Source organism: Colletotrichum lupini, chromosome 8 (genome assembly GCF_023278565.1).
Source record: "Colletotrichum lupini chromosome 8, complete sequence".
Lineage (NCBI taxonomy): Eukaryota > Fungi > Ascomycota > Sordariomycetes > Glomerellales > Glomerellaceae > Colletotrichum > Colletotrichum lupini.
In genome coordinates, this window is record NC_064681.1 from 4,208,095 (window position 1) to 4,221,012 (window position 12,918).

A 12,918-nucleotide genomic window follows, 5' to 3' on the forward strand; every position below is an offset into this window, starting at 1 on the left:
CTGGCGTCTGTCTAGCCGGTTCAGCATTACCCGCAGGTCTACTCCTTCAACTTTTTGGAAGCGCTTTGTTTTTGCCTATCCCCGATTAAGAACGAGTGTGTGTGTGTGCGTGCATTTGCGGTCAACTCCGACAACCCGCAACAATGGCGGTCGCTGAAGCGTTGATGCCGGCGGTGATTGAGATGTGGGTGGAATATGCCATTGGAATTTTGGTTCTTTTTCTACGAATCTTCACGAGATGTAAGAAGGTGGTGGGTTTCAAATGGCAAGGCGACGACTATTTGGCCGTGGCGGCCATTATATTCTTCACGGTTAGTTTATTGTCTCAATCGGGAACCCCTATTCCCAACCACACCACGGAGCGGGCTCCGCTGACAACACCATGAACCTTAGTTAGAGGTTATGATGTGTCAAATCATCGGTAAGAACAGACTCTTGTATGCCAAGAAACTTTACTTTTGTTCTAACGACCACTTTCTAGTTGAGAAGGGAAGCATCACGGGTATGACCGACGAGATCGCGTTGAGCCTCACGCCAGAACAATACAAGAGCCACGAAACGGGAGCGAAATGGCTTTTCGCTGCGTGGTATGTCTACGTTAGCATGATTTGGAGTCTGAAGGGCATCATGCTCTTCTTCTTCTCCAGAGTCACGTAAGTTGCTGTTCATCGTTTTCCTGCGGAACAGACGCTAAACAACGATTGGGCAGAAAAACTCTGCCAGAGGAACGCCTGGTCAAGGTGGTGTCCGTCATTACCGTCTTTGCCTACTTGGCCACACTTGCGGTTGTTACAGGACATTGCCGTCCTATGCACAAGCTTTGGCAAGTGTATCCCTATGCCGGAGGTAAGGAAGATACTGTGATGTTTCGAAACGCGTTGGACGGCGAGAATCTAATGTCCTGTAGATGACTGCACGCAAAACACCTCCAAATATTACGCTTTGGTGACTACAAACGTCGTGTAAGTACTGGTGGATCTGGAACATTCATCGTATTCCTTAGCTGACGCGTGTGCCTAGAACCGACATCATGATCATGTACATTCCCATCCCGTTGTTGTGGAGGTTGCAGACCACTCTTCAAAAGTAAGTTGCAACTGAACGCCAAAGGGTCTGTGATTCTAACAAGCCATAGAAAACTTGCATTCGGCCTAATGTTCTGTGCCGGTTTCTTTATCGTAATTTGCACGCTATTGCGGTGCATCATCTGCTTGAGTACCCCCGAACGACTTGACTGGGGATTGAACTGGTCCATCCGTGAGACGGTAAGCTCAAAATTCATCGCTTCTTAGGTCTTGATCGTCATTTTGGCTAATCAATTTCCGATCAGGTTGTTGCGATTATCTGCACGAACGCTCCGTCAATCAAGCCGCTTTTTCCCCATCGACGCACCGGCTCCACGAATCCGAGTACTCCCCACTCCGGCCTGGTCACATTCGGCGGCACCGGCAGCTCACACAAGATGTCACGCGTCAGAAATGGCCATCAGAAGCTCGACGACACATCCGTTGGCAGTCAGGAACATATTGTCAACCCAAAGGGCGCCAGGAGCCAGACCACGGCGTTTGCGGACGACCGAAGTTCCGATGACGGAGGAAACTATAACTCGGGTATTCAGGTCACTAAGGATTACCACGTTGAGGTTGGCCGATAATGAGATGGTAGGAGCTACTAATGTGTGAATTCCGAGGCAAGCCCTACGCAGGATTACAGAGCTGCTCTGGCGGTTAAACTCCATCCATCTGGTGCCCGCTGGTGGAAAAGAGTCAAGATGTATAATACATGTACATATTGCGAGCCGTCCTCCTACGGCTGGCCGGTTGGGTACGAATTAATGACGTTCTGGTAACGAAAGACTCGAGTGACTGGGAAAGTTCGTGATCATCAAACGCTACGTGAGAATTTGACATCCATTTGCCATCGTCACTTGTGTGGGGGCAAGCAGTTGGTATGGACAGGGAGTAGAGCTAAGAAACGGCATAACTCCTTAGCAAACCTTGACTACACGGGCAGGGTGCTCAAGTAACAACAGCCTCTTGATCAGGAAACATGTGATGTGTATGGACGGCTGGCGCTCCTCTCTCGAGTCATTACAAACCTCGCCAGACTGTCTCAATATATGGATGCAAGAATATCCCATTTTGGAGCCCCGAGCAATCGTTTCAAGCCTTGCATCCGCCGCTGCATCTCAGTCTCCACTACGTCTTGGATACCAACAAACTGAGGCCCTTGACGTCTTCAAGGTCTTTCAAGCAGGTCTCATGCTTCTGCTTGATAAAGCCCCAAGCCGGCCCACCGAGTGGAACACGCAAAGGAATGCGTTTCTTGCTAGACGCAATACTGAAGATAGCGTCTGCAATCGCAGACGGCTTGGTAAGAGTTCCCGACTTGATACCCATCTCCACGTATTTCTCAAGAACACGTGCCGGCATATCTTTCTCGGCATAAGCTGGATGAGGCGCAGTCCGCGCCTTGCTATGCCCCTCGAAATTTGTCTGGACACCACTCGGCTCTACAATACAAAAGTTTACTGAAATACGTCAGCGACTCCTGCAATTTTTTATGCCAGATATGATGCCAGCTTACTGTTCCAATCAGGATGCATCTCCTTTGCCACAGACTCAGTCCACCCTTCGACGGCCCACTTCCCCGCGTGGTAGTACGCGTGACCCGGAAAGGCGCATTGTCCAGCAAGAGAGGAAATATTGAAGATAATACCGCCTCGTCGGGTTTCAGACTGTCGCATGTTCTCGATGGCACAAGTAGTCATCCGAGCCGTACCGAAGAAGAGGGTTTCAATTTCCTGGTGAGCTTGTTCCTCTGTCGCAGACTCAGTATCGCCGGACAACGAATACCCGGCATTATTCACCAAGACATCGAGATGAAAATCTTTGCCGAAGTGTTCGGCTGTGGCTTTGAATGCCTCTTTCACCGAGGTTGGTGATGTCACGTCAAGGGCAATTTTGAGGAGGTTGACATTGTTATCGGGCAGGTAATCCAGGTCCTTAGGATTCCGAGCTGTTGCGATCAAGCGATGGTTCGGTTTGCTTGCGACTAGAGCTGCTAGTGCTCGGCCGATACCCGACGAACATCCGGTGACTGGTAGTGTGTCAGTTGTGTGAACCTAAGCGATTCTCACCATAGCAACTTACTCAACCAGATTGCGTCCGGGGGAAGAGTGTACGGTTTGGTGTTAACCGGGTTCATATTGACGTTGGAAATTGAAATTTTCGAGATGCTATTGACGATCGAGTCTGGTAAAGAAAAGGTTGATGTGAGAGAGTATGCTAGCTGAGGCTATCCTTTTCTATCTCAACGTCTCTGTCCCAGATTCGACTTCATCGTCGCGGATCTGATCTCTTGGGCTTTATAGTCCTGACTCGTGGGCTCACACATTGCGATGTTGACTTGAGGTCCAATTGATTTTTCGGCTCCAAATTGTGGCGCGGATAGGATTCAAGGTGCTGGCAGCCCAAACCCGATTTTTCTCACCGTGCCGGTCGGGTGACTCAAGCGGTATCGGTCAGACTGCAATGCAACGGTATTCGCATTCGCATCTGGCAACATACCACAAAGCACATGATTACTTAAGAAAACAATGCTCGCACTCGGCTATGCCCATTGACACTGGTCTCGCATTTTCTTCGCACTCGAACAATTCCCTCAGGCATTGATTGGTCTCTCATTTTATTTATGTCCAACATTGCATCTTCGAAGTCAAGCTTTGGAATGCAGCAATTAACAGGATCCGTTTTCCGCTCTTTAAAGTTTTTCAAGAATAAGCAAGCATATGGAAACACTTGGTCGTCTGCATTCTTACCCAATAGTCGAGCTTTGAAGTGTCATTATCTCCGTCGCAGGCCCCCCTACACCTCTGACAGACAACGCGCGTCTGATGTGCCACGCTTAACCCACAGACTAAGCGTTACTATTGGCCCAGAGACATAGCTCCAGTTGACTCTAAGGCGTAATGCCATATAAAGGTTCTGCCAGTTCTGATAGAGCTGGGACGATGAAGGTCTGTTAGTGGGCGTAGACTCGCGCCACGGCGAAAGCCTTAGGACGAGATTGAGCTGTGAGGTGAGACGTCCCTACTCTCAAACAAAGTTGGCAAATGTGTTGCGGACGAGACAGATAACAAAAGAGTACCCGGAGTTCATGGTTGTGTCTGTTCATCCAGCACCATTTCGGCGACTGGCATGATGGGCTTGCCGCTCATTTAAAGCTATGCAATACTTGACATGTTTCGCGAATCGTCGTCCCGTCATTTCCGTCGAAAAGATCGAAAAAGCGTAGAGGCCGACGTTGGGCATCCATCTTAGGTCAAGCTAGGAGCGGAGATTACTACGAGCCTATTGAAGCCTGGTGGGTTGCGAGCAAGGACGAACACGACAAAGACAAGGCTAGAAAGCCGTGGGACTGGACTCAACTGAGTCACAAGTGCATGCATGTGAGACTTGAGAAATATTCTGAATAGTGTTTATACGGTGATGATTCCAGCTACGAGTGCGAGTTGCCGGCATTATTATTCGATGGAAGCAAATATGCGAATCCATTCTGGCATTTCTACATAGGCCGAAAGTTCAGATTAGGTTACATCAATAAATTTCTTTGTTTTCCTCTTCTGCATATTATTCGAACTACATGAGCATCGTGTCCAGGCATTGAAGTGACATTAGCACTCGCGGAACTAAAATGACGATATGCATGAAGATTTCAAATGGGATAGATAGTCTATTTTCCAAGTTCAGCGCCTGTCTTTTACTTTTTCATAGCTTGTACGCAGCCGGGTAATAGACTTTAGTAAGTTCAATTAGAGAATATGTTTAGAAAAGGATAGGATATGTTCGTAGCTGGAGACTTGTTGCTTCGTCACGCAATTATAGATTTGCTTGGAGGTTTATCAGATGACGGTTACTCTCTTCTAGTGTCGGATTAAGTTTTACCTGGTTGAGTTAGTCAAGTCACTGTGTCAGTGAGCTTTGCAATGACGAAGAACCCTGACTGAAGCCGTGACAAAAGTCGCCCACAAAAGGGTTCTGAAAGTTTGGTCTTTTCGTATTCATACATCATCTCATAGTTTCTACTTAATCAGCTCACTTACTCAGCTCCAAGGCAAACGAGACATGGAGGTGGCTGGAACGAAATCAAGTTGCAACTGGTCACACGAGACTTTGGTTAGTGGGGAAGCCCGCAGCACAACGGGCACTTAACATCTCCACCCCACAAAAAATAGCCAGAGCCTTGAGCAAACCCTGCGCGCAACAACGCCATGTCTCCGAGTCCACACCTCACCGCCTACTTCAACCGCATTGTCGCCGCGGCTCCTTGACGCCAATGGCCGCGAAGAGAGACGCCTCGCCCCCACGGCAGCTGCCGAACGCCGAACCGGAAGAGCTGTACGGCCAAGAGGTACGCCTGGAAGAGGAGGCTTTTGCTTGGTATAATCCCGACAAGTGGTACCCGATCCAGATTGGCCAGGTCTATGAGTCGCGATATCAGGTGCTGCTGAAATTGGGGTTTGGCTCTGCGTCGACGGTGTGGTTGTGTCGTGATCTTGAGTATGTGCGCGATTTATTTCTATGCGTGTTGTTGTTTCGAGAGCTACTTTGCTAACTGGTGGTTTAGGAAGCATTGCTATGTAACTTTGAAAGTCTATGAGACTGGTCATCGGCAGGCTCGTAACGAGGAAGTAGTCCTTCGCCACTTGGAACGCCTCGAGTCTGAGCACCCAGGACAGAAACTCCTTCGCTCCATCAAGGACAGTTTTGAGCTGCAAGGGAAAATCGGCCCGCATGTTTGCCTGGTCTTCGAGACTCTAGGCTTATCCCTAGCCGATATTCGAGAGTTGGCAGGCGGCAAGCTGCCAGAGAATCTCTTAAAAGGGTTGATATACGGTTTGTTACTGGGCATTGACTATATGCATTCAGTTGCACATGTCGTCCATACAGGTGAGGATGATTATGCTCCTGCAACACTTCACCATCATGCGCCTTAGAAGCTGAGGTGTTCTCTGCATCGGGGCATAGATCTGCTTCACTAACACACGCGTCAGATATTCAAGATGGAAACATTATGCTCTCAATTTCAGACACGACAATCTTGGATGTCCTAGTGAACGAAGAATGGAGGCTTCCAAGCGCGAGAAAAGTCATGAGTGCTCGTACCACCTACGCATCAACGGGGCTCGAGATCCCAGATGATCCAGGCGATCCTGTCATTTCAGATTTCGGCGATGCGCAATACGGAGAAGGCGACTTCGACGGCGAGGTGATGCCAGATCTGTACCGCGCGCCCGAAATCATCCTCGGAATTCCCTGGGACGAAAAGATTGATATATGGGCTTTGGGATTGATGGTGAGAGATTCGCCTGCGGCGAGGGGCCTGCCAAATGCTGACGCTGATTTTTCACCGTTGCCAGGTTTGGGATTTGTTCGAGGGGAAGCTACTCTACAACACACGACACCGCGATCGGAATGCATCCCGGGCAGCCCACTTTGCGAGGACGGTGTCTTTGCTCGGACCACCGCCCGATGATCTTCTGGATAGAGGGTCGACATGGAAAGACTTTTTTGACGATGAAGGTTTGTTGATGACCGTGCGAGTGGTTTGCAATGTAGGCCGGGTGAGACTGACGCGCGAGAGACAGGAAAACTAGTTGTCGACGGCGAGATACCAGAGTCCTCGTTCGAGGAGGAAGAGTGTAATCTCGAGGGAGCGGAGCAAGCCGAGTTCTTGGTGTTTCTGAGGAAGATGCTGCAGTGGAAACCAGAGGATAGGTTATCCGCCCGAGAACTGATGGAGGACCCGTGGCTGTGTCGGCAGACGGCTGATGACTGAAGGGAGACTTAATTAGATGAGGATGAAGACCCAGAGGCGTGAACAGAGAAAAGGAAGACGGTTGATAGGAAGGAGAAGAAGATACCCCATTGCTTTGATGTTTCGATGCTCCAAGCTTCTTGAGAAGCTGTGGTCCAATGGCGTTCTTCCAAATTGCTTGGTCAAGTGTCTCATCAGGAGGCCTTTCATAAATGATGAGAGGCATCTGATAAGTCATAGGCACTACATATAGACATCCTTGAACGTCACAATGAAGCCACGGTCATCCGAACGGGGCATTCAGTGAGTCTGCTCAGTTATGAAGAAGAATTAGATCATTAGAATTATTCCAAACATGCTTCTATATGCTCCTTGTCCCATTTTCATCCCGAAATAGCATCCCAGTCCCCATCATCATGTACAATGACCGGGAAGGGTTTTCTAGGCGCCGGAACTATGCGAAAGTGCGAAGCATCCATCAAAGGAGTGTCGTGAAAGCATAACAGCCAAATCATCGTAAAAGTCGTGTAAAGCGTCGTCAATTATGTGCGGATGGAATTGAGCCCCGCGATGGAACTCTGGTTACCCATGAACCGTGGTTTAGAATGGTGCCGTCTAAGCGACCGCGGAGATCTCCTTGATCGGGGTAGGCAGCGTGATGATGCCGCAGTTGATGTTGCGCGTCGAGTAAATCTGGCCAATGGTCCAGTTGTCGTTTTGCCAAAACGTCTCCTCGCACTGGAGATCGGCGACGGCGCCGCCCTTTGCGGTGTAGCGGGCTCTGGTTGTTCACATTCCAATTAGCCTCGGCGTTTCTTATGGCAAACCGTACTCCGTGACGCTTTCGGCGCAAATGTTTCATCGCCAGGGGAAACCCCACGAGGTAGAAGGCAAACCGGCAGGGAGTTGAGAGGATGTGACTTACGGGTACTTGGGATCATCATTACAAGTCCACGACTGGTTCAACGCAACAGCCTTCTCAGGCGTGCTCCACGTGAAGGACGTGGCCGTGCTCTCCCCGCCCTCGGGCGGCGTGCACTGATAGACCTGCTCGCCATAGAAGAAGTCGTCGAGACGGCTGCTGGCGGCGGAGCAGGCGACGGTGTAGTCGAGGACCGGATTGGAGACGTTGAAGCTGATGTAGCCCCACGAGTTCTGGTGGGAAGGCGTGCTGAAGATGTAGCTGGCGTGGTAGTCGAAACCCGTAAGCGTCCACTCGGAGAGCTTGCCTGATTTCTGGCCGCACGTCTCCTCGCGCTGGGCGATGGGGGAGGCAAGGGCTGGGGCGAGGAGAAGGAGGCTGGCAAGGAAGTGCATTTTGAGGGTTGGTGAGGGTTGTGATGGGTTGAGGGGTCTTTAATTTGAGAGGATGAGTTTATGTTTCCTATGAAGTGGGATTAGGTGGGATGAAATGAGATGAGACGGAAGAAAGCTTGATGCTGTGATGCCAAATCTCAGGACTTTAGACGAGGAACATCACGCAGGTATAAGTACACATCGCATCGTCAAACTTTTTACCAATCCTCTCGACATTGACAAAAGATCGCCAGTTGACTTTCCACACAGCATGCCATCAAAGAGCCTAAACCCGGGAGTCCCAGCCATCCATTGCATGAAAGTCGGTAAGGCCGGAGAGGTGGCACCGTTGAACCATGACGTAGCACAAAGGGTACCATTCTCGTATTTCCTGCGTCCGCAGTCAACAGGATGGACCGTGTCGCCGTCAAGCGACATCCTTTCTCACCTATCCCATCCCATCCCCTCTTCCCCCACAAACGCGGCGTAGATCGTGCCCGTTGGCAGACAAGCGGGAGAAACAAAAAGAGGGGTGAGGGGGGTTCGCATCGCTCACTCGTACGGTAGGTAGAATGGGTGAAGACGGCGCTGAGCGGAGCATGGGGGTTGGAAGAGCGATCAAAATTGCCCGATTCCGGCTTGTCGCTGCAGGCACCATTCTGGTTCGGGTTGGGGCGAAATGTGTATTATTAGAAGAATTGTCTCTCGTCCTCATGATTTCACTATATTTTCACGTAAACTCAGCTGGGGCCTGCCTGGTGCTCGGCTCGGCAGCTGACAGCTAGCAAGCTAGCAGCTTTTTCGAACAGCGTGTGCCCTGGAGCGGACTGCCGATCAGTGGCTCGTGTTGAACATAGCAAAGGAGGATGCCAGTGGGATGGGATGGATATGCATGAATGGTCTCAATGACAGTCCCTCTTGCTTGCAGCGACGACCTTGCTGAGAGTCACGGGTACACCTTGGACGTTTTGAGTAGCGGATGGGACGATTACAGGGTCTCGTTGTTCCTCTTCGTCTGATCCCAATCAGTTGTCAAAGACCGGATGGGATTTCCTCGGTCAGATTCTGGATTACGAGGGAAGAATAGATGAACCGCGCCCTCCTCGGTGGCTCCTTGTGATGCAAACGCTGGCAGATACGACCAGGAAGATCGATGACCTGGAACCTGCATGGAGCCAGGCTGCAAAATATGCATACCGCTGCGTTTGTTTTTCTGGTCCCATCCGTCATGCGGTGCAGTCAAGTCGCAATAATCAAAGTGACTTCGTTTCCAGCCGCATCTCCACTGAAGAACCACTTGTCGGATCGGCGCTTGTCATGCTCGTCATGCCATCCTCGGCTCCGGTGGGCAGGCGGCGCGCTCAACTCATTGACGAGCGGACAAAGCCGGTCGTGCCTATTGTCAAAGTGCCTGTCAACCAGCCACTGCCGCCCAGACGAAGGATCTTGGCGGGTGGCTCTGTCGGACTGGACGGAAAGCAGTGAATCCGAAGGTCGCTCAAACGTTTTTATTCCGCCTCAAACCCTCGTGGGAACGTTACACCTCGCTGCGGTTGTGTTCAGTCTTCACCGACTTCATGGGTCTGGGACCCCAGGGCCGCCGAACAATCTTTGGTCCTTTTCCGACTTGTGACTCTCTCGTAAATGAACCCTCTCTCGAGATGGATGTTTTGTGTTTTGGGTAAATGCAGGAACACATCGCCGGCGGGATCTGACCGCTCAATGCACACCCGAGAAAAGAGGAAGCGGCTGAAGATGGCGGTCTGTCACTATTCATACCTAGACGGCGAAGAAACTACGATTCTTGTTTGTGATGCAATGATCGTGACGAGATTCACATTTTAGAGTTGGTGGCCCCTTGGTTGTGCAGGTGGCTGAAGCACCAGCCATAACTAGGAGCTGGGTGTGGATGACCAGGTGTGAGGACTAAGTGTGGCACAGAGGTGTGGCGGTATCAGCCACCCATCTCCTAACTGTGGCCGATATGACCCGAAAATGCCGGAGTAAACAATCCGCTTGAGTCGGACGCATCCCGGAATCGGCAGATGAGCCAACCCGTCAGAATGCCTCTTTGCTCCACGGTCGGCGGCCGAAATACGGGTCCGCCACATGCCTCCATATCCAACTCCGAGAGGTCAGGAAATCCGGAGCTACCTTACGAAAAGTGGTATCTCTTCAATCACGAGCGCGATAAGAGCGATAAGATCAAACTGATGTGCACAGCCAATGGAAGCTAAAGCGTTAAAGATCAGGGTTCATCGAGGGGTAACGCAACCGTTCCAAAGTTGAAAGATGGAGATTCTAGCCTGCAAGATCCCACGGGGGGCTAAAGGATTCCACGAATAAGAGTCGATAAGAATCCACGTTGCTGATTTTCCACTCCAGCCTCGAGGCCCGATGTGAGCTTCAAGAACCGATCCGGCGAACAGTCAGCCCCACGTGTCGACATGGTTTGTCGCCAGGGAAAGGATGCGGCGGTGGGGCTGTCACAGCATCAATCTCGACACAATGGAGGGGTAGAAAATTCTAGACATCGCTCATGTTAGGCATATAGCGCCGCGGCAGCTGCGAGCTCTATCACATCTGATGTTCATGTTCATCCAAACTTTATGTGTTATCGAGAACCTCAGAGGCGCTTTTACCGCGAGTCCAAAAGTCCATAGGGTGGAATGAATCGCATGCAGTTGCCGCTGCTCTTCAGATGCCCCTTGATATATATCGTGAGTTGCAACGTGCTCGCCACGCTTCGGATGGCATTGGACCACGTCAAAACAAACAAGGCACCGCTGTAGGTCGTGATCACGTCTGCGCCGAGACCTCTTCTGCCGTCGCCATCATGAACAAAGTCGCCCTTTTGACCTCGTCCAAACACGAGCCTGGCGTGACCATCCGCCAACGGTCGGATCTCGTTGCCGCACTCGGGCCTACCTTTGACATCGCGGTCCGCTTCCAAAGAGTAGTGGCCGTGGCGTCGTCGCTGCTTTTCCTCTACGCACACCTTCTGGCCACCTCTACCCTCACATCGGCAGTCATAGCAACCCGACTCTTCGCCGTCCATTCGCTATTTGCCATCAAGAAGACGACGACAGCATTCCGCACGTCCATGAGACATGTATGGGAATCCAGACGGATTCAGAAGTTGAGGAAGAAGGTCTTCATGGAGTTTGCAACAACAATACTGGGCCCGGGAGGTAACATGCTGATCGTCATGGTCTTCTGGCCGGGATGGCTGTTTATCCTGGGTATCGTCTTGACTCTTCGCACGCTGTCGGGATGAACGCGCAAGGACGCCGCTCGTGGCGTAACTCTTTCTCCCTCAGCGGTCCTTTGATTCAGGCTCGCCAAATGTTGCCGACAGTACGGGCTTCACCTCGAAAAGAAGAACGTGTTGCCGCCGGCATCCTTCCGCACCTCCGTGTCATAGTCCTTCTCGGGGTCAAACTCTTGCCACATGCTCGCTGGATAGATGTGCTTATTGCGCTCATACCAGCGCCGATCCACCACTTTCGTCAGGGTAGGGTCGTCTGTGGCACCTTCAAGGGTGTTGATGTCAGGCAGGGCCCTGACTGCAGCCGCCTTGAGAGCAGCTGCGGTGGTCAGGCCGCCAGATGGGGCAGCTGGGGCTTCGTCTGGTTCCGGTCCGTCTTTCTTGGGCGGCGCGTCGGCTTTGTAGTTGAACAGTTGTTGGCCACCTGGGCCAGCATTCCTGTTGATGATGAAGAAATAGAACTCATAGTGCTATAGAGGATTAGTGAAAGACTCGAAAATATAGAAGCATATTTGACTCACATGTGGAATGATGATGGACCCCCGGACGAGCATCAGGTCGTCCACACCAACTCTCGCCCATTCTCTTCGTGCATTGGCCTTCTCTCCCACGCCTAACTCGGCGCCAACTTTTCGACTCTTGTCCAAGAAAACCCAGATGTAGTCGCCCTTCTTGACACGGACAGTGCCACCAGGTATATTCGATCCATCGTAAAACACAAATGGTATCGCAATTTCCGTCGCCTTGACGGCCTCCTGTATCGCGAGGAACTCCTTGCGCAGCGCCTCTCTCTCGGCCGCCTCGCGTCGCAAGGCTGCTTTCGACATGACCTTGGGCACAAACGCGACGGACGAGTTGGCAACGACTTTGGACTTCTTTATGGTTGTGCTTTTCTCATCCTCGTCTTCATCTGCTTTCATGCCTTTCTTTACTGGCAGCGAACCCTCCTCTTCCTCTTCATCGTCGCCAAAAGATAGCTTGCTGCCGCCGAGCTTCTTCTTCTTCTTTTTGGATTTGGTCGCACCGCTGGCCGAGTCGCTCCCGGGGTCTGGGGTCGCGGAATTGGATCGGTCTGGTGTGGATGTGCCGGACAGGGCGGCTTCTCGTTCGCGGTCTTGCTGGTCGAGGACCTCGGCGCGTCGCTTGCGAAAGTCGGAGAGCGCGACGAGGCCTACGGTGCTGTCTGAGATGCGCTCAGTTGTTGTCTTGTTGGACGGCGTAAACCGTGAGCTCGCTGGGTCGGGCATTGTGTATCTGTAGAGGGAATTGGCAACGGCGCGGTGGTGTTGGCTTTGCGAAAGACTGGAAAGGCTTCACACCTGGTTGAGCTCTGGCAGAAAGTGACGCCGCGGGAAAAAGCGAAGCTGCCAATGTGTGGCTGAGGCCTCGAGTTAGCGCCACACCTAAAACGGTGTGATGGACCCACATCCCGCAGTGGGTCCCGTTCGCTGGCAAGCCCCCACTTTTATGCCGCCTTCACCTTCCCGTCACCTTCCCTCCGCCTTCGCCCTGCAGTGAGCTGAGTTGTTTCCAGC

The 12,918-nt window shown here is 51.6% G+C and overlaps 8 protein-coding genes across 8 annotated transcripts; 4 read left to right on the forward strand and 4 right to left on the reverse strand.

Annotated features, from left to right (window-relative positions):
- Positions 1–143: 143 nt before the first annotated feature.
- On the forward strand, positions 144–1,654 carry CLUP02_15730 (uncharacterized protein; the record flags this gene model as incomplete). The annotated part of the gene is made up of 8 exons (XM_049294654.1): positions 144–311; positions 394–421; positions 482–653; positions 710–846; positions 908–962; positions 1,021–1,086; positions 1,136–1,265; positions 1,331–1,654. The coding sequence occupies 8 exons, from the start codon at positions 144–146 to the stop codon at positions 1,652–1,654; spliced, it is 1,080 nt and encodes a 359-aa protein (XP_049151801.1).
- Positions 1,655–2,198: 544 nt separating this feature from the next.
- Positions 2,199–3,207, reverse strand: CLUP02_15731 (short chain dehydrogenase; the record flags this gene model as incomplete). Its single annotated transcript, XM_049294655.1, has 3 exons — positions 2,199–2,512; positions 2,587–3,099; positions 3,153–3,207. 3 exons carry the CDS (start codon positions 3,205–3,207, stop codon positions 2,199–2,201), a joined length of 882 nt encoding a protein of 293 aa, XP_049151802.1.
- A 2,130-nt stretch (positions 3,208–5,337) lies between these two features.
- CLUP02_15732 (uncharacterized protein) lies at positions 5,338–6,840 on the forward strand (the record flags this gene model as incomplete). Its single annotated transcript, XM_049294656.1, has 5 exons — positions 5,338–5,561; positions 5,629–5,951; positions 6,056–6,357; positions 6,422–6,584; positions 6,650–6,840. 5 exons carry the CDS (start codon positions 5,338–5,340, stop codon positions 6,838–6,840), a joined length of 1,203 nt encoding a protein of 400 aa, XP_049151803.1.
- A 594-nt stretch (positions 6,841–7,434) lies between these two features.
- Positions 7,435–8,136, reverse strand: CLUP02_15733 (uncharacterized protein; the record flags this gene model as incomplete). The annotated part of the gene is made up of 2 exons (XM_049294657.1): positions 7,435–7,600; positions 7,745–8,136. 2 exons carry the CDS (start codon positions 8,134–8,136, stop codon positions 7,435–7,437), a joined length of 558 nt encoding a protein of 185 aa, XP_049151804.1.
- A 197-nt stretch (positions 8,137–8,333) lies between these two features.
- Positions 8,334–8,771, reverse strand: CLUP02_15734 (uncharacterized protein; the record flags this gene model as incomplete). The annotated part of the gene is made up of 1 exon (XM_049294658.1): positions 8,334–8,771. A coding segment is annotated over one exon (438 nt), but the record flags the coding sequence as incomplete, so codon positions are not given.
- Positions 8,772–9,268: 497 nt separating this feature from the next.
- On the forward strand, positions 9,269–9,748 carry CLUP02_15735 (uncharacterized protein; the record flags this gene model as incomplete). Its single annotated transcript, XM_049294659.1, has 1 exon — positions 9,269–9,748. One exon carries the CDS (start codon positions 9,269–9,271, stop codon positions 9,746–9,748), a length of 480 nt encoding a protein of 159 aa, XP_049151806.1.
- A 1,203-nt stretch (positions 9,749–10,951) lies between these two features.
- On the forward strand, positions 10,952–11,392 carry CLUP02_15736 (uncharacterized protein; the record flags this gene model as incomplete). Its single annotated transcript, XM_049294660.1, has 1 exon — positions 10,952–11,392. One exon carries the CDS (start codon positions 10,952–10,954, stop codon positions 11,390–11,392), a length of 441 nt encoding a protein of 146 aa, XP_049151807.1.
- An 89-nt stretch (positions 11,393–11,481) lies between these two features.
- Positions 11,482–12,630, reverse strand: CLUP02_15737 (uncharacterized protein; the record flags this gene model as incomplete). The annotated part of the gene is made up of 2 exons (XM_049294661.1): positions 11,482–11,853; positions 11,905–12,630. The coding sequence occupies 2 exons, from the start codon at positions 12,628–12,630 to the stop codon at positions 11,482–11,484; spliced, it is 1,098 nt and encodes a 365-aa protein (XP_049151808.1).
- Between the last annotated feature and the right edge of the window lie 288 nt (positions 12,631–12,918).